At 44.6% G+C, this 24,816-nt stretch overlaps 1 gene segment (V, D, J or C); it reads right to left on the bottom strand.

The window, feature by feature from the left end:
- Window positions 1-12,259: 12,259 nt before the first annotated feature.
- LOC122113442 overlaps window positions 12,260-24,816 on the bottom strand; it is a 547,786-nt gene continuing 535,229 nt past the window's right edge. The window contains 4 exon segments of the C gene segment in view: window positions 12,260-12,776; window positions 13,873-13,980; window positions 14,786-14,830; window positions 16,904-17,170. Coding sequence covers window positions 13,874-13,980; window positions 14,786-14,830; window positions 16,904-17,170 — 419 coding nt within the window.

The raw sequence follows: 24,816 nt of genomic DNA on the forward strand, positions 1-24,816 counted from the left end.
AGCTTCAGGGATAAAAAGTAAAATGTTCATCCCTTAGGCAGTGTAAGCAAAGGACAAAACGTTGGAGTTGTATGTATGTAGATTTGTTATATGTGATGTTCTCCAAAGCTTCTTCGCAAATATTTTCATTTTATTCTTGTAGGTGTAGGGGTTCCAGTTCTCACCAGATAGGTGAGGAAATTAAAGCTCAGATTTGTGAGCAGCATCAGAGTTGATGACAAAGCTTGGGCAGAATGTAAGTCTGCAGGGTGATGTCTAGTCATCCGTGTGTCATGCCATCTCAGGGGTACAGTAGATTTGCTATTTATGGGAAACAAGTTGTGTTGAGAGTTCCTCTACTTAAATTGAGCTGATCCTTAATTGCAAGAATAAAACACAAATATCTTATTATTTATAATCTGAGGATAACTGCAAGAATAAGATGCAAATATTTGTGAAGGAGCCTTGGAGACTGTCATATACTACAAAACAACATGGGAAACAAGCCAAGTTGAGAGTTCCACTATTTCAATTTGGCTGACTGCTGAGATGAGTTGTGTTCCAGAGATTTTCCAGCAGCAAGGCTACACATCAGCATCATCTGGGAAACTTAAAATTCCATTGTCCAGGTCATACCAGACCTGTAGCTGTAGTGAAGCTACCCAGGTGATTCCAGTGTGCTGCCAAAGTGGAGGAGCAGGCTCTGGGTTCTTGCTATCTTTCTCTCTCTCTCTCTCTCTCTCTCTCACACACACACACACACACACACTCATTGGTTTACAGCCTTTTTTTTTTTGAAAAGGAGACACACACACACACACACACACACACACACACACACTCATTGGTTTACAACCTTTTTTTTGAAAAGGAGACTCCCAGATCTCACCCTCACACTACATAAGCAAAGTCTTCTTCTTCTTTTTTTTTTTTAAGGTGGCTCAGTGGTAGAGCGCTTGCCTTGCATGCCTGAGGCCCTGGGTTCGATTCCTCAGCACCACATAAGCAAAAAGAAAAAAGCCGGAAGTGGCGCTGTGGCTCAAGTGGTAGAGTACTAGCCTTGAGCTGAAGAGCTGAGGGACAGTGCCCAGGCCCAGAGTTCAGGCCCCACGACCAGACCCAAAAAAAAAAAAAAAAGCAAAGTCTTCATTTTAACAAAGTCCCTGTGATTTGTGTGCACACTGAAGCTGTAGCAATACTGAACTGGAGCAGTGTTTTTCAACTTTTTTTGGGGGGTGCTGATCTTGGGGTTTGAACTCAGGGTCTGGGTGTAATCCTTGGGTATTGTCCCTGAGCTCTTTTTGCTCAAGGCTAGTGCTCTACCACTTGAGCCACAGCTCTACTTCCAGCTTTTTGGGTGATTAATTGGAGATAAAAGTCTCATAGAGGGGCTGGGAAGGTGGCTCAGTGGTAGAGCGCTTGCCTTGCATGCATGAAGCCCTGGGTTCGATTCCTCAGCACCACATAAGCAAAAAGAAAAAAGCCGGAAGTGGTGTTGTGGCTCAAGTGGTAGAGCGCTAGCCTTGAGCTGAAGAGCTGAGGGACAGCGCCCAGGCCCAGAGTTCAGGCCCCACGGCTGGAACCCCCCCCCCCCCCCCAAAAAAAAAGTCTCATAGATTTTCCCACCCGCACCTGTCTTTGAATCACAATCTTCAGATCTTGTTCTTCTGAGTAGCTAGGATTATAGGCCTGAGCCACCAGCACCCAGCTAAGATTTCTCTTAAATAAATGTATGGCTGTGTTCTAAGGTAACTAAAGCAATACACTTAGACTCTGGGTCCATGGCCATGACTTACCACTCCTAGGATTAAATTCTCAAGATTATGATTGAACACTTTTAACAGGTTTTATGAGACTTCTGGAATATTTATAGTCTAGGTTAGACAAGTATTTCAAATCACCTGAATTTGAAGAAAATGGACTAAAATACCTATCAAAAACATAATCATTAAGCCTTTTAACATACAGATTTAAATTTCTCACAATAATGTGGAAAGTGTTAAATACACAAATTTCAGATAAGCTATTGTTAGAGATTCTGATTTACCCAAGGGAAACTCATCTTTGGTATTTTTACCATTTGCAATTAGGTAGTTATCCTGCAGTCTGCTTTTTGGGACTCTGGGTTTAAAATTCATTTTGGTTTCTCTTACTGTATGGTTCTCAATTCTGTATGCACTGAATTAGCTGTAGAGTTAGTCTTCAAGCTTAAAGAAATGAATTATCCTTTGTTTCCTGAAGGAGCTTCACAGTCTTGGGTTTTTTTATTTTTAAAATTTATATATACTTTTTAGCTGAAGCCTGTTACAGGAGTTGTTTTTGAGTACTACTGTATAAATTAAGGTATAATGTAGCATTTCCTGTGGCCTCCAGCTCAATATCTCTGTGGGGTGGTTTATTTTATTTTCTGAGCTCTTTTGTGGGGCCGGAAGCCATTTACCACAACCACTGCACATCGTCAGCTCCCTGCTATTCTTTGCAGTGATGGGAAGCCCAGCCCTTTAGCACCTCCTGCCTACATACTTCCTGCCCTCTATCACATGGAAACTATCTCGTATGCTTGCTTCTCTTAGCAGCCTATACCTTTGGCCTCTTTGATCACATCCTTTCATCTTGAATTGCAAAATCCTTTTGTGATGATGGTTGGAAAATACTTGGGAGGTCATAGAGACCTGTTCCATAGTTTTGGAAGCTCAACAAACCAGTAATGACCAGTTACCTGCAGCTGGGAGCTATATAGCAACTCAGCTTGACTGCTATGTTACTATCTTGGTTGGTTATAGGCCTGAGCTTTGGAAGTCAGCTAAAATTTGAGTGCTCTGTGACTTTAGAACTACAATTAAAAAGAAAAAACAAATAGATTCAAAAACGAGTTTTTCAGATGTGCTGGTAGCTCATTCTGGTAGTTAAACTACTTAAGAAGCTAAGATCTGAGGATTGTGGTTGGAAGCCAGTTTGGACAGAAAAGTCTATGAGACTCTTATCTCCAATTAACCAGCACAAAGCTGGGAGTGGAGGTATGGCTCAGGTGGCAGAGTACCAGCCTTGAGCAAAATAAGCTAAGGTAGTTGGGCAAATGGAGGCTCAAGCCTGTAATCCAACTCAGGAAACTGAGATTTGAGGAGGAAATTAGAAATGGTGCTATGACTCAAAGTGGTATAGAACGCTAGCCTTGAGCAAAAAAGCTCAAAGACAAGGCCCAGGCCCTGAGTTCAAGCCCTCATACTTGTGTGTGTGAGTACACATGCACATGCACAAAAAGTTTCTCCTGTGAGAGAGCACTTTCTTAGATATATTAGGTGAGGGAATAAGAAAAAAATGGGACAAACCTTATGAACTAGTCATGAAGTATTTTATTTATCTAGAACTTAGAGGTAAGTCTGAGCTTCTGCAAAACTACATTCAATAGACTAAAAAGAATACATTCGCATCTCAGGCAGCCTGGTACTGTGGGAAGTACAGTAATATTTTAAAGTGTTGATTTAAAGCCTGTGTTGCGCCTTATCTGTCTTTGGAACTTTTGTGGACCTTTTGTCTCTAAAATTTAGTAAAAAATTAGGTATTTGTGCTCTATGCTAGATAGTGCATGGTATTATAAAAGCAAAAAAAGCTCTTGCATGAGTGAATGAACTAACATGGAACATTGCCTGTATGTTTGATGTGGAGTTAAGTCACTTTTTTTTTTTTTGTTGGTTGTGAGGCTTGAACTCTGGGCCTGGGGACTGTCCCTCAGCTCTTCAGCTCAAGACAAGCGCTCTACCACTTGAGACACAGTGCCACTTCCGGCATTTTCTGCTTATGTGGTGCTGAGGAATGGAACCCTCATGCATGCAAGCACTCTATTACCGAGCTACCTTCCCAGCCCTTAAGTGCACTCTTGTGTTTATATAAAACCTATAATCCCTGGGCTGGGAAGGTGGCTCGGTAATAGAGTGCTTGCCTTGCATGCATGAGACCCTGGGTTTGATTCCTCAGCAGAAAAAGCTGGAAGTGGTGCTATGACTCAAGTGGTAGAGCACTTGCCTTAAGCTAAAGAGCTGAGGGATAGCGCCCAGACCCAGATTTCAGGCCCCACGACCAATCAAAAAAAACAAAAAACAAAACCCAAACCCCAAAACCTATAATCCCATGAAGTCCTGTCCCATGAGAGTTGGATTCTCATTTTCCAAATGACGAAATAGAGACTCCCTTTGCCAGTGTTAGGATTTGATCTGTCTGACTCAAGGCATTTTGATTAATGTTTAATGAGATAAATAATAAAACAATAAGCGGGGGGGGGGATAGTAAGACTTCATGCTGCTGTACTAACAAAGTGTAAGGGAAAATAGCTTGTGAATGTAACTGTTTTACAAATATACCTGTACTGTCAGCAGTCATCAGAGATGCTGAGCACCTTGGCTGCCTTGCTGTTTCCCCTTCAGCTGCTCATCTACTTTTACTGGCATTTAGCTGAAATACTATGGTGGCCATGCTTTTTTTCTGAGAGGAAAGTAATTGCCCCAGGAACTTCCATTACCACCTGCAATTCAGGCTTTCTTAGACTTTTTAAATCCCCAGAGGTGGACATTTTTTTTTCTTTTTAAATCTTTTTTTCTTGAGATTTTCATAGATATCCACATACATCAAGGGACTAGTAAAATGAACTCCCAGAGGCCTGCCACTCAGCTTCAACTTCCATCACCATTTTACTCCAATCTAATAGCAGAGTGTTAATAAAAGACATCTGGTGGGAGTCTGTTCTACCATCACTACTTCATTAAATACTTGAGTGCTATGTGTTAGGTACTAGGGATTCAGAGGTGATCTGTGCAGACATAAATTGCTCTAGGGGAGGGAATCAAATTAGCATGTAATTTGACACACAATTGGGATATCACCACATAACTGGAACAATCTTATTATCAGTGGGGATGGAAGGTGAAATAGTATGTGGTGGTAGTAAGTGGCCTCAGGCCTCAGGAGCTACCTAGTCTTGACAGATAACACTTATGCCAAGATCTGACAGCCTATCATAGCTGTGGAACCAGCCATGAGGAGTGTCTAGACATTAACTCTTGTTTCCATATGACTTAGAACTGTACATGAGAAAAGTGTTTCGTCAACACACCACCAACACCAAGAAGTATCTGTTGAACAGTGTATAGGATGTGTGTGTGTGTGTGTGTGTATGTGTGTGTGTGTGTGTATGTACACATACGTGCCAATACTGGGTCTTGAACTCAGTGCCTATGTACTGTCCTTTAATTTTCCACATCAGAGTAGCACTCACTTGAGCCACAGCTCTACTTCCAGCTTTTTGATAGCTAATTGGAAATAAAAGTCTCACACACTTTCCTACATGGAAAGTGGCTTTGAACTATGATCCACAGATCTCAGGCTCCTGAGTAGCTAGGATTACAGATATGAGTCACTGGTGCCAGGTTTGTGCATTCTAATTTAATCCTAAAGAAGGTTCAAGTATGTGTACACAGTCACCAAAGGGGCAAGGAACATTAAGGTAGAATACCAGAAGTGGATGTGGACAGGCCTTGGAACAGTGCATTTGTTCCTCTTCTGCGGGGCTGCATCTACCACCCCAGACTCCTGGTGTACATCTGCAGCACTCAGCAGAAAGCCAGGGGCTGAGGGGCTGCTTCACTGGGACCCTCTGTAAGCCACTTCACCTGTTTCCTGATTTGTAAATTCTCTGCCTACTGCTTAAGCTCATTGGGAAGATCAAAGGAGTGAACATTTGGTTTGGGGGTGTTCAGATGTAGTTATTGTTAATCAGGATTCTAGATAAGGATGCTGCCCACTCATGTTCCTTGGTAAATCATTGGAGTAACTTAATAACTTGAGCCAACCAGGAAAAGGGAGGACACTGGACAATAGTGTTTTGTAGCATTCATTGGAAAGAAGTCTCTTACCACAAACCTAGTCTGCTAGAAAGAGGAATACATGGCCAGTTACCATTATCTGAACCACAATTTTTCATCTTTCATTGACTTAAACTCAAGTCCTGTCAGCCTTGTCTTATATTTATAAGCTCTCCCTGTAATATATTCCTTCTTTTGTGTGGGACAGTATTAGGCCGTGGCCTGAGAGTGGTTTCTTAGCTTTTTTACTCAAGGCTGGTGCTTCTACCATTTGAGCCATAGCTCCACTCACGTCTGGCTTTTGCTGGTTAATCAGAGATAAAAGTCACAGACTTTCTTGTCAGGGCTGACTTTGAACAGTGATCGTCAGATCTCAGCCTCCTTAGGATCACAGGTGTGAGCCACTGGTGCCTGGCTCCCCCCCTTTTTTTTTTTTGTGAGTGTATGGATGGTTCAGGGAAAGAGAGGCCTGGGCCAGTTTCATTGCTTCTCAGTTGGGATTTTAGGAGAACTTGAAAAATGGGATTACATTGTGTCTGGAATGGAAACATGCCTACCTTCTCAGGGTAGATAAGCTGCACTCCTTCAAGAGGTGGTAGAACCCTCTGGAAGGACTTTGGTTAGTCTGTCCTGAAAGGTCAGCTGCTCAGAAGCCTGCCTGTGGAGGGTGCTGCAGTGATCTTGCTCCAAAGGGTGAAGACTATAAATACAGGGGATTTCTAGGTTGGGGAGAGGTAAAAAACGAGATTGCTCAGGAAGAGTGCGCAGGAGCAGCTGAGGAGGCCTGGGGAGCTGGAGGGGCCCAGCTCTGTCTTCTGCAGAAATTGGGCCACAGATCTGCCAGGAAACTGCAGGACCAGTGATGGGAAAATGGGCATTCTCTGAGAACTGGATAAACTAGTAAGCTAGGAGAGCTCGAAGTTCACCTGGGTCTTGTCTGTGTTAAGCAGCAGCCCTACTTTTATCTCAGCATGGTGGATGGAGCACAGTAACACAGCTTAGCCAAGCCAAACCAAACTAGCACTCGGAATCCTGGTTCATCTTTCTGCACATTCTGATGAGCCACCAGTTTTTATTTGCATTGGGATTTCAGTTCACTAAGCATTTTCACACCCATTATCTCCTTCATTCCTTTCAACAACACTGAGGAGTAGGTGAGCAGGTATTTTTTTTTTTTTTATCTCCCTATGAGCAATGAAAAAAGAGACAAAAGTTAAAAGCCCTAAGAGAGAAGTCTAGGATAGAACAGTGAAGATTTACAGATAAATGCTTGTTTTCCTGCGCATCGTGCCACAAAAAATATATTACCAAAAGCCATGGAGTTACAGCCTCTAACATGTCTAAGGCTCAGGTCCTTCCTGGACTGTTTGTTCCCTGAGCTCAGGAACGCTGTGGACATTTAGTAGAAACGTCGTTTTATTGAGGTATAATTTATGCCCACTAAAATGCACGAGTCTGAGGTTTATGATTTGATGCACTTTTCTGTGTGTACATTCTACGTACCTATCACCTAAATAAAAATTGAGATTATTTCCATATACAAGGAACACTTCCTCCTGCTCCTTCCTCATGATTCTACTCTGGAGATGACTGGCATCCCAGTACCTACCACTGAGCTTCCTTTAGCCTGTTCTTGAATTTCATCTGTATGGAGTCAATAGTTTGTGAAGAGACTCCAGAGCCTGGCACACGACAGGTATACCATGTGAGAAAAAGCCTTGGTTCTTAAGCTACCTGGAGAGTGTGTCACTGGGACACGGTGGGAGGTTAGTAACCTGTCCAGAGTAGGAGGCTGGCCAGGCTCCCTGATTCTGACCTGAAGCTCCCTGGTGGCTTCAAGACAGTGCCTTCTCTGGCTTTAAAGAGATGGGTCTCATGTTCTTCTGGGCAAGCAGTGCCCCCTGCTGCCTGTTACCGTGGCCCTAGATCCTTCTCTGTGGGGAAACAGGATCACATAGGCCAGGATCCCAGTACACTGACGAGCACAGAGCAGGACCTTGTGAAATGAAGTTCACCTGCCATTTTATTTTCATTGGAAAAGAGATTTTCCTAAGCTTTAGGGATTTTTCTTCCCTAGAATCAGGGAGATCCTTTTGGTGGAGCACTGCTGCCCCCCTGTGGGCATGTGGTAACACTACTATAGAGCAAGACATCCAAGCTTGGTGGTTTTCATTCATTTCAAGGTCTCATGTCCTGTGGCTCCTCTCCTGCAAAATCCTGGTCGGCTGGCCACTGAGAGTTAGACATCCACATCCTCCAGCAGTTAAGTCTTAGTTTATGATGGTGGCAAGCAAGTATGGGACTTCTGGTATGAGAGAGAGAGAGAGAGAGAATATCAGTCCCAATTGTGTGAGTAGGAGGTGGGGGCAGATACAGGTCCCATCCCTCCTTCTCAAGGGAATCTGGGCTGGGTGGATGCTTTGAAAGTCTGTCTGGTACTGAGTGTCTAATGAGATCTATTCTTGGGGCGACAGAGGTGGGGTGAGGGAGGCTTCTTAGCAGGGGGACCAACAGCCCCTCCTATGTGTTTTGGTGGCCTTTTTTTTTTTTGCACCTGTGGCTGGGTGGTGGTGTAACGGCCCAGCCTGCCTCCTCTTGGCACGTGGCTTGGGGTGATGTTATCTCTAACTCTGTATTTTTAACTCTTCTTTCCAGAGGATGTGGCTTCTGTGGGAGAGCTTCAAAGGGTACCCTATTTGTCCCTGTCAGCCACCATGACGTCAGGGAAATGGGAGGGGACTGCCCCAGGCTCAAACACCTGCAAGGAAGTGGGAGACTTTTTCCACTTCCTGTTCTACTTCTGGCTACTGACTTCAATGTCTGACCTGCTTATTAATGCAGCTGGATGTGTACTATCAGAGGAAACCCTCAGCACATGTGTGTATGAGTAAAGGGAGATCTGAAGCCTGTCTTACTGGCCAGGTGGCCTAGACACAGACAGAGGTAGGGCTGGTGGTCCTCAGACTACCCCAGCAATCAGCACATCTATTAGTGAGAATGTCAGCACCGGCTTTCCTCATGGCTTGTTTCCCCATGTTCTCCCATGGCATTCAGAACCCCTCCTTCTCACATGTTGTTGATGAAGAAGGCATATTGGAGACAAAGTTTAGAATAGGTCACATGGAGAGACTAAAGTAGACCAGGAAAAATACCCTTTGGCTCTGGGTATTGGTGTGATCACATATGACTAGTGCTCACACACCCAGAACAACTGTCTTCCAGCTCTGTTGGGTAGAAAAGCGACTGCCTTCGGTCTTCCCTGGTCAAGGGTTCACCATTCAGGTTTGGATTTTTCTTGCCAAGTTACTTTTTGCACTTAGCATAACTGAAACCATGTCTTTCCTGGCCTCTTCCTGCATGAATCCCCACTTTTCTTTCTCTGAGATTGTATTTCCCACCTCCCTACCCTTCAAACTCAGCTTCCTCTCTAGTGCCACGTGGTTCATTTGGTGACATCTGTTATGTGCCAACAACTGTGTGAGCTACTGGGGGGACACACTGATGGATGAGGCATACTTCCTGTCCCAAGGCTCACAGTCAGAGGGACTTCCTTTCTGAGTGTTACCTGAGGTCTGATGGTATTAGGGCTTATGTGATCCCAGGAGAACTGGATGGTGAAGGTGAACCAACAAAGCTAACACTTTAAGACTCAGATGGCATCTATGGAGGGTAATAGCTGCTCTGTCAAAGCTGATGACCCTAAGTGGATGATCCTGAAGTAGTGGCCTACCCTGCCTAATTTCTGGACTAGACAGTGCTGCCAACTCAGACGGCAAGTCTCTGAGGGGTGTTTCAGACAGTCCTCTAGAGTCCTAGGTTGGGGTTATGAGAGGCCTCGCCTCCAGGTTTCCTCACGTGCTTCCCTCCAGGCTAAACAATGCCTAGTTCCTTACAGCTGGGACCTCTGCCATGGTGGGGTTAGCCCAAGAGCTAATCTAATGAGCACAGGAGACTTTCTCCTGGACCTCCTCTCAAGTCACTTTGACTCCTTTTAACATGCAGAGCCAGACACAAGCACAGAACGGTCAAATGATGCCTGTGTCCCCAGCATTCACCTTCACTCTACCTGCTCCTGTTCTCTCCCTGAGACCTCTGTCCTCACTGGCTACAGACTTAGTGCCTGAGACATGGGGGTGGTGGTGGGGGGGGCACTTTCAGGATGGAGGAACACTGGGTTTGGGCAACTCTTGTCTTCAAAGGGGGAAGAGCTGACTCACTTCTCCTGCCCAGGTCTTTTCACTTTGCTCTGACCTTGAGCTGGGCCTGAGGGAAGGAGGAAAACATTTCTCCTTGCATAGGTCTTCAGATGGCCATAGGGTCACAGTGACATCTGCGTCCTGCCACTCTTGGGCACTGGGCTAGAAAGGCTCTACAGGCTTCCTTAGGCTTATTTTAGCCTGAGCCTCCTCCAAGCTTCATGGCAGAGTCTGTTTGGCTCATTCACTGACTTCCAGGCTCCTGCACCTGCCTCCAATCCTGGGTGGGGAGTGTGGGGGGGTCCTTTAGCCTCAGCCTCAGTGTAGCTGATTCCCAGAGCAGGTCTCCCCCACCCACACGCAGCCACCCACACTTTCCTTGCCTGGATCTGTTTTATACAGAACAAAGTGAATTACCGCTTTAGGGGAAAAAAAAGACAAACTAATTTGCCCTGAGTTTTTAACGGTTGATAAAGGCTTGCTCTACTAACCCTCCCAGGGGCATTTTCATTTAATACAGAGAAGAGAATGCTTTAATTAAAAGAAATTCCCAGTGGTAGGAACTCTGGCACTGTGTCAGAGGAGGTGGTTTTAGGAAAGAGGCCCTGGAAGTCCTGGTGGCAAATACCACCTTTGAAAGACAATCCCTGGCTTCTCCTGTGAGTGACCCCACTTTGATTGCCACTCTAGAGGGCCACTGTTCCCTTTAGTAATCTCAGAGGAATGTTATTGAGGCTGAGGGTCAGGTAGTGTAGATAGAATTGGACAGTCCGCAAGGTGCTGGCTCTTACTTCTTTTTTTTTTTTTTTTGGGTCCAGTCATGGGGCCATGAACTCTGGGCCTGGGTGCTGTCCCTCAGCTCTTCAGCTCAAGGCTAGCACTCTACCACTTGAGCCACAGCGCCACTTCTGGCTTTTTCCTTTTTGCTTATGTGGTGCTGAGGAATCGAACCCAGGGCCTCGAGCATGCAAGGCAAGTGCTCTACCACTGAGCTACCTTCCCAGCCCCATGGCTCTTACTTCTATAGGAGACCCAGGGAGCTGCGGGGAGCCTCCTGTCCTATGTGATTATTTATATTTTTGTTGCAGTCTTAAGGCTTGATCTCAGGGCCTAGTGTTGTCCTTTAGCTTTTTTGCTTTCAGCTAGTGCTCTATCGCTTGAGCCATAGCTCCACTTCTGGCTTCTTGGTGGTTAATTGGAGATAAGAGTCTCATAGACTTTCCTATCCTGGCTGGCTTTGAACGGTGGTCTTCAGATCTCAGTCTCCTGAGTAGCTAGGATTACAGGCATGAGCCACTGGAACCTGCCCTACCTGACTTTTCAGATATTGTATTTCTGAAGCTCACAGAGGTAGGGCACAGGCACCAGGTCACATTTTAAAGCTGATAGTTCCATCCCTGTGAGAGGAAGCACACCTGAATTGAAGCTGGCTGGCTTTGAACATGTCTGGCTGGTATGGTGTGCTAGACATGGAGACATTTGGGGGAAGAAGCCCCTCCAGGCCTTAGGAAGTTTTGGGCCTTGGTTTTGGCCTTGGTCAGGTATTATTGGGTGGGTGACTGAGTCATCGCTGAGATGTGTTCGCATCAGAACCTCTGTCCCAGAGGGAAGGGCACAATAGTTAGAGGTTTAGGGGAGAGCTTGTGGGGTCCCAGGGACTCCACCTCTTGTCTCTGAGGTGAGGATGTCTTTGCTTGAGAGGAGAGTGTATCTCCCTTTCTTCATTTTCTTGTCCAAGATGGTGGAAATGTAAAATCCTGATGGGGACTCGCCTCCCTCCAGCTCTGTTTTTAGACTGGTATCCTCAAGGGCCTAGGCCTGGGGCAGAAAAATGTACTGTTTCTGTGGAAAGTCAATCCCAAGAGGAGAGGTGAAGATGTTTCTGGATGGGCAGTAAGTGCCATTTTGGGAACACTTGCTATGTGGTCTCTGCCTGCCAGATTCCAACTACAGATCACTAGCACCATGTATAATGATTTCTACGAGGTGGTGGCCCAGGGGTGGGTCATGAAAATGGAAGGGCATGGCTCCAAACTTGTGATGAAGGTTTTCCTGGCCATTAGCTTATTAAGTGGAAATTTTTAAGAAAGTATTCCAAGAAGGGATTGTCTTAAAACATCTTAAGTTAGGCATTCTGGAAAGCATAATGAACAGGTGCCTTGGTTTCTCTCTAGTGATCAACTGCATGCAGAAAACGCCCCCAACCAAACCAGTGAAACAGAGGCACAGTTTCTGGTCTCTAAGTAACTTTTAATGAAGTCAAAGGCAGCAGAATGATCCAAAGTATAGCTTGGATACATAGCGGAGCAGGGAGGGCCTAGACAATGAGATCATCTTTCCCCACATCTTGAGAAACAGTAATAAAGGTATTTTTATGAACACTATTGAATAAAATCCATCAATGCTCATAACATTTTCTAGGAATGCTAGTTCCTGGAGATGCTATGGAAGTCCCATTATTCAATGGAAGCACAGAAGCAGTCTTTGGAGAGGGCAGGGAGGTCCTCCACAGCCAGGAGACGCTGCCGCAGCCTCCCCATTTGCTGTGAACATGAACTTGACTATGTCAGCCGCCATGAGGGAACAGAAGGAAAGCAGTAGTCATTAGCAGCAATCCAGCAAGCTTCATTGCAAATTCAGGTGGGATTCCGTGGAGGCCAGAGACATGAGGGGAGCCTTCTTCTCCATGGGGTAGAAGAGGAGGGATGAAGGAGGGAGCTCAGGATCTTCTTATCATCTTGCCAACCTGAGGTGAGGAAGAGCAGAAGTCAGGCTGGATAGGGAGGAGGGCCAGCACTTTAGGGACATGATGGAGATAGCTCTCTCGAAGCTGTAGAACTTGATCTGTACTAGGTGGGGGATGGGCATGAAGGCTCAAGACAAGATTCACGTTAATGAGCATAATGTCTTCTTATATTGAGCGGAGAGGGTTATGCTTGGGAGAGAAGACACAAGGAAAGGGACTGGGGACCCCTTTAGCCTCACAGAGAAAGAGGTACAGCAGGAGGTATGTAGCATACATGAGTTGGTGGCTAAGTTTCTCTTATCTTTCACACATTAGCTGTGTGGTCCTTAAGGTTACTGGGCTTCATTTTATTTCTAAATTGATAGGAGGCTGAGACCTGAGGATCATGATTTGAAGCCAGCCCTGGAAGGAAAACCTATGAGACTTCTGTTCCAATTTACTAGCCAAAAGCTGGGAGTGGAGCTGTGATTCAAGTGGTAGAGCACTAGCATTGAGGGGAAAAAGCTAAGACACAGCATCTGTACCCTGAGTTCAAGCCCCAGTGCTTGTACAAAATAAAATAAAATGAAGCCAATAACTAACTGTTCTTTGTACTTCATAGGGGAGGCATGGCTCGATCAAGGAGGCCAAAATGAATGTATTACAATTAAAAAACACAAAAACCTCCAAATGTTTCTGCCATTGTTAACAAAAGGAATTTTTAATAAGGAAGAACAGAGCTAGGTACCGGTGACTCATGCCTGTAATCCTAGCTACTCAGGAGAATGAGACCTGAGGATCATAGTTTAAAGCCAACCAGGGCAGAAAAGTCCATAAGACTCTTATCTCCAACTAACAAGTAAAAAGCTGGAAGTGGCGGTATGGCTCAAATGGTAGAGCTCCTGCCTTGGGTGAAAAAGTCAAGTGCAAGTGTAAGGTCCTGAGTTCAAACCCCAATATTGGCACCAAAAAAAAAAAAAAAAAAAGGAAAAAAAGGAAGAGAAGAGTTCTGTGGGCAAGTGTTAGGATTTAAAAGCAAATTCCTATAGGGAAGTTGGAGCCTCACCCTGAGACCCAATGCCCACCCTTCTTCTTCCCTCCTTTGCTGGCCTCTCACCTCAGCTGGACCACAGCCGCAGCGTCATGAACACGTTGTATCCCGCCACTTTGAGGAGGAGGATGCGGAGCCCGATCACTATCAGGTTTTGAAAGTTTAGGTTCATATCTGTAAAACCAAGAGCCGTTATGTTATGTGTGTGCACCTCCACACAGCTCCCCATGATGTACCTACCAATAGCTCCCCCAAAGCTGGGAGGGACAGATGGGGGTGAGCCTCCATTCCTGGACCTATCTCTCTTTGGGCTTCTGTGAGTTTTCCTCTTGGGTCAACAGTATTGTGTTTCAAAACAAAAATGCTAATTGGACTTGGTCCTTATTTTATTTCTGAGTCCTACTGGGGATGGTAGGTGCTCAGGACAGTCATAGTCCTTCAGGCCTAGGCCCCCGGGTGAGACTAGTGGCTGACAACTAGTGATCACTCATATGGGAATGAGGTAGTGGCCAGGGTTCTTGAGAGAAAGGATCTGTCTAAACCTGTGTGAATTTGGCTCTTTCCCTTGAAAGAAAGCAACCCTTCTCATTTTGCCCCTCCACAGCTATGGAGGGAAGTGTCTGGCTAGTTCAGGGCGCTGTTGAAGGGAATCAGAAATTTCACAGCTGGACACCCAGCTGTTTTCTTTGGCTCTCCTGACACAGGAACTGCTGAAATAAATACAGAGGCCTAAACCTAAGACTGAGTCATTGGCCTAGGAAAACTGGGGATCCACCCTCCAAGAACTTAGAGTGGAAAAAAAATTTAGATATGCTGAGAGGGATTCAAGAAAGATCCTGGTCAGCTTTGAGTAGCTGAGAACTCTCCAGCTGCTTCATCTTCAGATCCATTCCCCAGACCCTTTTCCCTCTCCAGTGAGGGTTCTTGGGCCCATTACCTCCCCAACATTGTGTAAAGCCGGGTTAGACCCCTCTCTTACCTGTTTCAAAGCTTTTCTCTACCAACTTGGCATTGCAAGAATGATCTACAATGAAAAACAAAGAAATTTTCTTAGATTCCAGAGCAGGCTGACCCTTCTACCCAGACCTTCCCAATGGTTATGTCAGTGAATGACTAGCAACCTTTCCATGGTGAGATTTTTTTTTTTTTGCCAGTCTTAGGGCTTGAACTCAGGGCCTGGGCTCTGTCTTTGAGCTTCTTTTGCTCAAGGGTTGCAACTTTATCACTTGAGCACAGCACCACTTCCGGCTTCTTCTGTTTATGTGGTACTAGGGAGTCGAACCCAGGGCTTCATGCATGCTAGGGAAGCACTCTACCATTAAGCTACATTCCAGCCTGGTGAGGGAGCTTGTTGCTTAGGGTACCTACGAGGGCAGCCACGGCCTTGACAAGACTGGCACCTTGGCTTCCACGTCATTCAACTAATACTGGCTGTTCAAGACACAGGCTTCATGATGTGAGCACAAAGAGCCATCAACACAGACACTGTCCTTGGGAAGGCTCCAGTCATAGTCATATAGGGGCACTGAGAAGATACATAGTGACAAGGCCCATAGGGCTTCTTATGTGTTCCAGAAAGTTTTGATCCCCAGCTATGTTGGTTTGTTCTCTTCATGTCAAGATATCATGTCCAACTACCACCCTGAATGCTTTGTTGTCCTTCTCATGTCTGCCTGGGTGTATCTTTGAAACTCAAGTGGCATTGCTCATTCAACTCCCTGCATTCAACTAGTCCAAGCCCCTCCATTCTTCTTCTTCTGCTACTACTCTTGGCATATTATTTACTCTTCCCACAGCTTGATGTGTGTGTGTGTATGTGTGTGTGTGTGTATGTGTGCATTAGGGCTTGAGCTCATAGGGCTGAACACTGTCTTTTAGCTTTTTTGCTCACTGTTGGCTCTCTACCACTTAAGCCACAGCTTCACTTCTGGCTTTTTGCTGGTTAAGTGGAGATAAGAGTTGCATGGACATTTTTTGCCTGGGTTGGCTTTGAACCAGGATAATTACAGGCATGAGTCAATGATACCCAGCCAGCTTGATCTTTTAAACATGTAAATTGGGAGTTACTTTACAGCTTACAGCCAATCAGTAGCTTCCCAGTGTATTTATTTATTTTTTGGGTCCGGTTGTGGGGCCTGAACTCTGGGCCTGGGAGCTGTCCCTCAGCTCTTCAGCTCAAGGCTAGCGCTCGACCACTTGAGCCACAGCACCACTTCCGGCTTTTTTCTTTTTGCTTATGTGGTGCTGAGGAATCGAACCCAGGGCCTCAGGCATGCAAGGCAAGCGCTCTACCACTGAGCCACTTCCCAGCCCTCCCAGTGTATTTAGAATAGTATCTTCCTTCATATGGCTGTGATACCTGTGACCTGCCCTTCCCAGGAATTTTTCCTTTTTTGATGAAGATGGAGCTTCCTAGGAGGAGAACCCTAATCTGACTTGATTTTTCTAATGCCTGGTATGTGTAACTGCACAGTTGGTGGTTGTGGGATGAATGAGTGGCTACCCTAAACAACAGCAGGAAGGGGGGGACTTGTAATGTGTTAAGGTAAGACCAAGTTTGAGTCAGTGTCCACCACTGCCATCTGTTCTTTATTCTTTTCTCCTTCCTTCCTTTTTTATTTTCCTTTTCTTCTTTCTGTTTTTCTGCTAGTATTGGGGCTTGAATTCAGGGCCTGGGCACTGCCCCTTAGCTTTTATGCTTAAGGCTGGTGCTCTACCACTTGAGCCACAGCTCCATGACTGGCTTTTTGCTGATTAATTGGAGATAAGATTTTCACAGATTTGTTTACTCAGGCTGTTTTCCAATTGCCATCCTCAGATTTTAGCCTCCTGAGTAGTTAGGATTACAGGCATGAACCACCAGCACCCAGCACCACCATCCTCTCTTCATTGCTTTTGGCCCAAAACATTCTGCAGCATAGCAGGATGTGGTTCACTGCTCTATGGTAAAAAGAGGGTGAAGGTTTTGCTGACAACTGATAAGCCTGTCAATATCAACCTGAACATCTTTTAGACATCACTGACCTGTGCTTTGGATAGAACTATGGCTCTCCTGAAAGCAAGGAAACAGCTTGCAGAGCTACTGGGAGACACTCACCTGAGCTAGGGAGGGAGACTTTCTCCTGGAAGACACCAGTGCACTCAAAATCAGTCTTTTTGCTCCAGGCCACTGCACCATTGCTCTTGAAGTCTATGGACCTCATGTCCAGCACAGTTTTTCCAGAGTAAAATACTTCAGAATCCATGGCTTCAGACCCCTGCGTCACATTGATCTGAGAATCAAAATCAGTGAACAGGCAGATGGAGGTGTTTCGGAATTTCGGGTCTTTCATCTGGTATACCGAGGGCTCAGGGTTTCTGATATCTGTGGATCAAGAGGACCATGATTAGGAGAAACTCTTGCTTCCCTGTTTTACCTCAATCTAGGCTTGAGTCCAGGTGCCAATGATGGATAGCAACGGATCTCTTTGGGGCTAGCCACTCTTCTCATATTTTTGGGTAATATTTTAGAAAACAACTGCTCCTACCATTCTAGAAAACCAGAAATGTAGGGTACTTATTTATATATATGAATATATGTATATGTCTACTTGTGTATGTATATATGTACATATACATATTTGTATACATATACACATATACATATAGACTTGTTATTATTGTTTTTGTGCCATACTGGGGCCTGAGTGCTGTTCCTTAGCTTTTTCACTCAAGGCTAGTGCTCTACCACTTGAACCATACACCAGTTCCAGATTTGTGCGGGTTAATTAGACATGAGTCATAAGGGGCTGGGAATGTGGCTTAATGATAGAGTGCTTGGCTAGTATGCATGAAGTCCTGGGTTCAATTCCTCTCCTGGGTTCAATTCCTCAGTACCACATAAACAGAAAAGCTGGAAGTAGTGCTCAAGTGGTAGAGTGCTAGCCTTGAGCAAAAGAAGCTCAGGGACAGTGTCCAGGCCCTGAGTTCAAGCCCAAGGACTGGAAAAAAAAAATCCTAAGGACTTTTCTGCCCAAGTTGGCTTCAAATTTGATCCTCAGATCTCAGCCTCCTGAGTTCTTAGGATTACAGGTATGAGCCACTGGTGCTTGGTGTTAATGATATATCTTAAATACTTCTTAAGTGGAACTTCTTTAAAACCCCAATAAACAACAATATTGCTCCTGAGAGACAAAATTAGTGTAGAGAAAAAAGTCTCAGTAAAGTAAGCCTTCATCTAGAGATTTAGAGTGCTCCCCTCGCTTAGGCTGGGCATTGTCAGGAAATGGATGTGTATGATTTGCTGACATTAAATTGGAAAATCTTATATCACTAGGAGTTTTTTCTCTCATGGCTAAAATATTTGGACTACAACAACATCCGAATCAAAGTCACAACTCTTGTATTTACCAGAGAAAAGGTTTTGAGTTAGTCATACCAGCTCTTTAAAGTCTTAGAAATTTTGTCTGGTAAATGGAGATGTTATGTTATCCCCTTTTCTGAGCAAGCTAATCTGAGAAACAAATCATCTTTTTTTTTTTTTTTGGTCCAGTCGTGGGGCCTGAACTCTGGGCCGGGCACTGTCCTTCAGCTCTTCAGCTCAAGGCTAGCGCTCTACCACTTGAGCCACAGCTCCACTTCCGGCTTTTTTCTTTTTTGTTTATGTGGTGCTGAGGAATCGAACCCAGGGCCTCATGCATGCAAGGCAAGTGCTCTACCACTGAGCCACCTTCCCAGCCCCAAATCATGTTCTTCCAGGTAAAATTATGCTTAATTAGCTGGGTGCTAATAGGTCATGCCTATATCCTAGCTACTGGGAAGGCTGAGGATCTGAAGATCATGGTTTGAAGTCAGCCCAGGTAGAAAAGTCTGCAGTCCTTTTATTTCCATTAAACCAACAAAAGAGCTGAAAGTAGAGGTATGACTCAAGTAGTAGAGTGCCATCCTTGAGCGAAAAAGCAAACCAAAAGCTCAAGGCCCGAAATTCAAATCCTAGTATGGCTGTCTCTCTCTGTCTCTGTCTCTGTCTCTCTCTCACAGACACAGACAGTATGTTTATTTATTTAGTTTTTTCACTACAATTTTTTAAATTATCTTTAAGTAGTTGTACAAAGAAGTTCCCATTCTACAAAACAGTATATGAGTACAGTGTCTGACAACATTGTCACCCATCACTCTAACCCATCCCTTCTCTCACTTTTTTCTTTAATTGAGATTAGGTGATTACATAAATTTCACAGTATTATGGAATAGTGATACTTAGAGTCACAAACACATTTTAACTTTCACAAGGCAAATTGTCATTATCATGGACACAGTATGTTTAATAGTCAGCACAGTATGGAACAAATGGAGGCAGTTGGAACTATGGCTGTGCCAGGGTGTTTCCAATGTGGGTTACCACATGGTACTGAGTTAGAGGACTCACACTGTCTACTCTTCATTCTAGGATGCAGGAGGTGCTGGAAGCTTTTCCTTAGTGCAGAGACTCATTCTTTACTATTTTCCTGTGGATTTTGTGTTTTGAATGCATCTCATTGTTTATTCTTCCTGACCTCCACCTTTACAGGAGGAACCTGGGAGATTTGCCAGGAGGATTAACAGACTGGGGCCACCCACAGCGTTTCCTGCAGGGCTGGGATCAGAACTTCCTGCCTCTGTGGTTCTCTGCTCCCTCAGTTTCTCATCACACACTGGTGCACCCTGTTACTAAACCAGCCAGGGTGGCCTTGGCAGTGCAGACATCGAGCTGGATCTAAAACCCGAGCAGTCAGCTTTGGCATAGACCCTGAGAAGTTGAGTCAAACTTGCCTGCAGCACAGGCTGGCTCCAAAGCAGCTGAGCAGGGGAGGGCTGTATGGTCTGACATCTATAGCTTTGGATGTCCCCTTTGCAGACAAAAACAAGATTTTTGCACCAAAGGTATTTGCCTTTCTTTTGTTTTTGTTTTTGGGGCTTGAACTCAGAGCTTGGGTGCTGTCCTCGAGCTTTTTAAATCAAAGCTAAGCACTCTACCACTCAAACTACAGCTCCACTTCTGACTTTTTAGTGGTTAATTGGAGTTAAGAGTCACAAGGCCTTTTACTATTCAGGCTGGCTGTGAACCAGGATCCTCAGATCTTAGTCTCCTGAGCAGCTAGGATTACAGGCATGAGCCACTGGAGTTCATCTGCTAGATGAGTTTTTTTCCCCCGCTTTTATTTCTGTGTACTTCTTCTAGTGCATTGCCTATTTTGTTCCCTCCATCCCCACTCCCTCTTTAAAGTAAGAAATGAACCACTTTTAATTTAATCTTTAGTGTTCATCGGCCTAAGCCTTGTGAGGAAGAGCCATCCCATAGTACTTGGTAAAGAAAAATATAGTGTGTTACTGATGAGTGCAAAAGACAGCCTGAGCAAGACTGGATCAATCTTCAACTGGAAGTTGAGCTATTCTAGATCCTAACCTGTCATCATAATTCTAACATAACTGCAGAAACGCATGTCTGAATACTCTAGTGTTTTAGACCCAGGGGCACAGCAGTGATTGAAAGCTGCTTTACCACTAAATATGTGCTCTGCGCTTAAGCACTAGGAATCCAGAAATGAATTAGTGACACTGATTCGTGTCCCATGGAACCTCTGAAGAGCATCAGGAAACAACATGGGCAGTCTTTCTGGGAATAAACGGAACTCTCGTGCCTTTGCCAAACTGAATCTGAGAGGCAACAATTGCATACTATTCCCCAAGCGTCCTTACAGAAACCTTTAGGTTTCAACTCTCTGGAGGATGGATAACCACTCCCAGAGCCCATTGAGGGAGGAGCCACCATGGAAAGAGCTGATCCCTCTCACTTCCCATCTGGTCAACATTTCCAAATCCATACTCAGGTTCCAAGTGGCTGGCCTGGCTCTCTAATGTCTATCTTCTTTTAAAGGCTTGGCTGTCATATAGCTCAAGGCTAGCGCTCTACCACTTGGGCCACAGCACCACTTCCGGCTTTTTCCTTTTTGCTTATGTGGTGCTGAGGAATCGAACCCAGGGCCTCAGGCATGCAAGGCAAGCACTCTCCCACTGAGCCACCTTCCCAGCCCGGCTCTCATATTTCTTATCCTACTTGTCTAAGAAGACACCTTTTTGCCTTGTTTTCTCTCAATCCAACTTCATGATCAGATATGCTTACTTAGGCCTTGCTCATTCACAACATCATAACTTCTTTTGGTGTAGGGGCTTGAACTCAGGACCTTGCACTTGTGTGGATTGCTTGTTCAGTTGGTGCTGTATCAGCTGAGCCATGCTTCTAATCCTGCTTTTTGTTGGTTGTGGTCTTGAACTGAGGGCCCAGGTACTGTCTCCGAGCTCTTTTTGCTTAAGACTAGCACACTACTACTTTGAGCCACAGCTCTACTTCTGGTTTTCTGGTGGTTAATTAGAAATAAGAGTATCATGGGGGCTTTTCTGCCCAGACTGGCTTTGAACCGCAATCCTTAGATCTAGCCTCCTGAATAGCTATGATTATACGTGTGAGCCACCAGTGCCTGGCTCCAGTCCTGCTTTTTGATAATTCTTTTAGATATGGAGTCATATGAATTTTGCTTCCCTAGCTGGCTTCAAATTACAATCCTCCATAATCTCAGCCTCTCAAGTAGCTAGATTATAGGTGTAAACCACAACTGCCTGGCTATACCTTCTTTTATTATTGTTCCTTATGTGTAGGATTCCACTTCTCTTCTGTATCTTTTCCATACAGATCTCATCTATCCTTTAAGGTTCAATGAGTCCTTCCTACCACATAAAACATCTCTGTCCAGAGTACCTTTTCAGCCCAGCTTCTAGTCCATCTGAATTTGCCTGTTTACATCACTGTGAACACTAAAATAGTTTTGGGGACAGGTCAGACATTTATATCTTAGGATCCTTTATACATACTTTACCATTTTGTAGAATGATAGCCACTTAGAAGGCATTTAAAAATATCTACTGAATGATTAAAGTCAAACTGTAATGTGTTTCACCTAGAGCAACACAAATATTTACAACTGATAGTGATGCCTTTTTTCTTCCCAGACCTCTGCACAGCAATTAGTGATGACACTCACAGTTAGCCTCACTATAGTAATAATAATGGATATCCCCAGGGAAAGGATTAAAGACATTGCTCCATTCCAAGTGCAAATGATGCCATCTGAGACAACTCACCAGATATTACTGTCACTTGGGTCCCTTTCCCAAATGTGGGTTTACTAGTCATTCCTCCAGTGTTCCCACTGTGGGTGACACCATTATAGAAACTCGTGGGGCCTACTCTCTACTTTAACAGTAGAAGCAAGGATCTCCCACTGGATAGGATAATCTATTTTCCTCTTGCCCAATTCTGCTGTAGTGTCCTGAGCTGAGGTTTTGAATTCATGTGATTTTCATACACTCAATAGAATTAAGTAGAGCAAAATTCTCTTTTGAGAGCAGCAGTATCTTGCATCCTTTAATACAAGGCCTGAGACTCCTAGCTCATTCCTTGCCTGTGACTCCTAAGGTCTCAGTAAGGACAATGTCTGGACAACAGGACAGAGCTGAGTTTTCTGGGGATGGGTAGAAGAAACCGTTTAGGATTCTACAGAAGCAAATACCTAGGCTCTGTTAAGTATCTTGGACAAAGAAGAAATAGTTGTCCTTTCTATCCTTGTCCTATTCAACTTACTTGGCTGGACACTGTCTGGTCCCATTTCCAAATCTGAATCTGGCACCACTGCTCTCCCCTCACTGTGGATCAAGTCTTTGTGATAACCTTCCTGATGACAATCTCCCAGGGCCCTCTTGGGGGGAGGGGGTGTCTCAGAACACTATCCAAAAATGCTTACAGGGTCTTGGTTTTTTAATCCTCCTAATCCAAGGAAAGCTGTTCCTTTATTTATTTATAAAAATACTTCCTTATTTTCCAATCTAGCAAAAGGCTGGTCAGGCAAAGCAGCAGGGGTGGAGAAGGCACAGACATTTGTAACTGGTAGTGATCAATTAGTTGTAAACACCACTGCCCTTGGACCAAGCATCTTTTTTCCTTAATAATAATGCCAGCCTTAGGGGGCAAAACCATGCTAATAATAGCAACAATATATTAGAAAAGCTATCAATTATGGATTGCTTGTTTGTGCAGGGTATTATCTCACATTATGATTCAGTTACTGTCATTTTGCTGTTGACAGTGGAGGCTGTATTAAATACTGCTGGTTAAGTTGTAGGCAAAATTCCATCTCAAGTCTATCATCCTCTCTTTCCATTTCTGACTCCATACTTGGTTATTTTGGGGTGTGTGTGTATGTGTGTGTGTGTGTGTGTGTGTGTGTGTGTATGTGTGTTTGAACTCAGGGTTGGGTGGTCTCCTATAGCTTTCTCACTCAAGTCTGGTGCTCTACCACTTGACCCACAGCTCTAAGAGTCTCACAGACTCTGAAGATAAGAATCTCATGGAAGCGGGTGACACTGTTCAAAAAAGTATTTGATGTTGGTATAATTTGTGGAGGGGAAGGGAAAAAACAAATTGTTTATGGATACAGGTGGACCCATTGCAACCATGAGATATACAAGTTATTATGTGGAAAAATGAACAACTTTGGTGGGGGGGAGGATTGGGTAGGGGGAGGAGGGGGAGTATGGGAAGGGATGGGAAGGAGAAACAAAGAAGAGGCAACAATGCTTGATAAGAAATGTACTCATTATCTTGCCCATGTAATTGTAACTCCTCTGTATGGTATTCTCACACACACAAAAAAGAAATATACTCATTACCTGACTTATATATCTATAACCCCTCTGGACATCACCTTTACAATAAAAAAAAGAATCTCAAGGACTTTTCTGCCCAGCTGGCCTTGAATTGTGATCCTCATATCTCAGCCCCCTGAGTAGCTAGGATTACAGGTGTAAGCCACTGATGCATGGCTTTGTACGTTGTTATTTTTATGGGGCATACCTCTCATTCAGATAGGGGTTTGGGTCACTTTTACCATGGAGTGGAGCTTTGTGACTGGACTAAGAGAAAGTCTTAGTGAGCAAATATTCCCCTACCATGCTTAGCAGCCAACCCTGAGAGGTAAACTACCTGCTGCAATAAAAGAGAATTTGTTTGTCATTAACTCATCTCCTTTTCCCCAAGGGCACTTAGCTAGTTTCCAGCATGTTCAGATTTTCTGGTGCTGATAATATCAGCTTCGCTTGAAAACACTGAATAGCTAGAAATTCTTTTTATATTTTCTGAAAACTATTGTGTGGAGATGTCATGACTCCATTGGCTCTTGGCACTCCTGACTTGAATATGAAAAATGGGAACATTTTAAGTCACTAAAAGAGTGTCTAGAAATGGGAAAAAGGAGGTCTTCATCCATGCCTGAGATTGCTCTAAATCATTGCTATATATCATAGACAAGGAACCAGGTCTTTTTGCCCTAGACATTGGTGTGGTCATACTCACATGGGCAGATGGCCAGTCTGGTTCCTGCTCCAAAGGTAAGCTTACTGTTGCTGCCAGACAACACACAGTGGGAGGATGCATTGCAAAAACTAACCCTGGCAGGGCCAGCCTGGCTGAGGTCTTGCCCCTGTCCCTGTTCCAGTGTTCTTCAAGTCAATCTTTCTCTGAAGAGACAAAAGTCTTTACCCCAGGTCAAATTCCTTAGCTTTCTGCATTATAGTCCCACACAAGGCTACTCCCGCAGCCAACTTGTGGCTGATCTTCTTAGAGGGTGAGTGCCCATACTGGGTTTCCGGGCGAGAGAGGAATTGAAAAGTGAGAGAGATTAGCTGAGAAATAAACCTTGCTATGTGGCCCAGGCTGGCTATGAACTCGAGTTCCTCAGGTTCCCAAGTGTTGGGATTATGGGTACGCATCATCCTTGGCAAAAAATATTTTTTTTTGTTGCTGGTACTAGGCATTGAATTCATGGCCTCACACACAGCCTTGCTTGGCTTTTTTTGCTCAAAACTTGAGCCATAGCCCTACTTCCAGCTTTTTGCTGGTAAATTGGAGATAGGAGTCTTTTCTGCCAGGGCTGGCCTATC

Source organism: Dipodomys spectabilis, unplaced genomic scaffold (assembly GCF_019054845.1).
Source record: "Dipodomys spectabilis isolate Male_0828 unplaced genomic scaffold, ASM1905484v1 ptg000097l, whole genome shotgun sequence".
NCBI classification, from domain to species: domain Eukaryota; kingdom Metazoa; phylum Chordata; class Mammalia; order Rodentia; family Heteromyidae; genus Dipodomys; species Dipodomys spectabilis.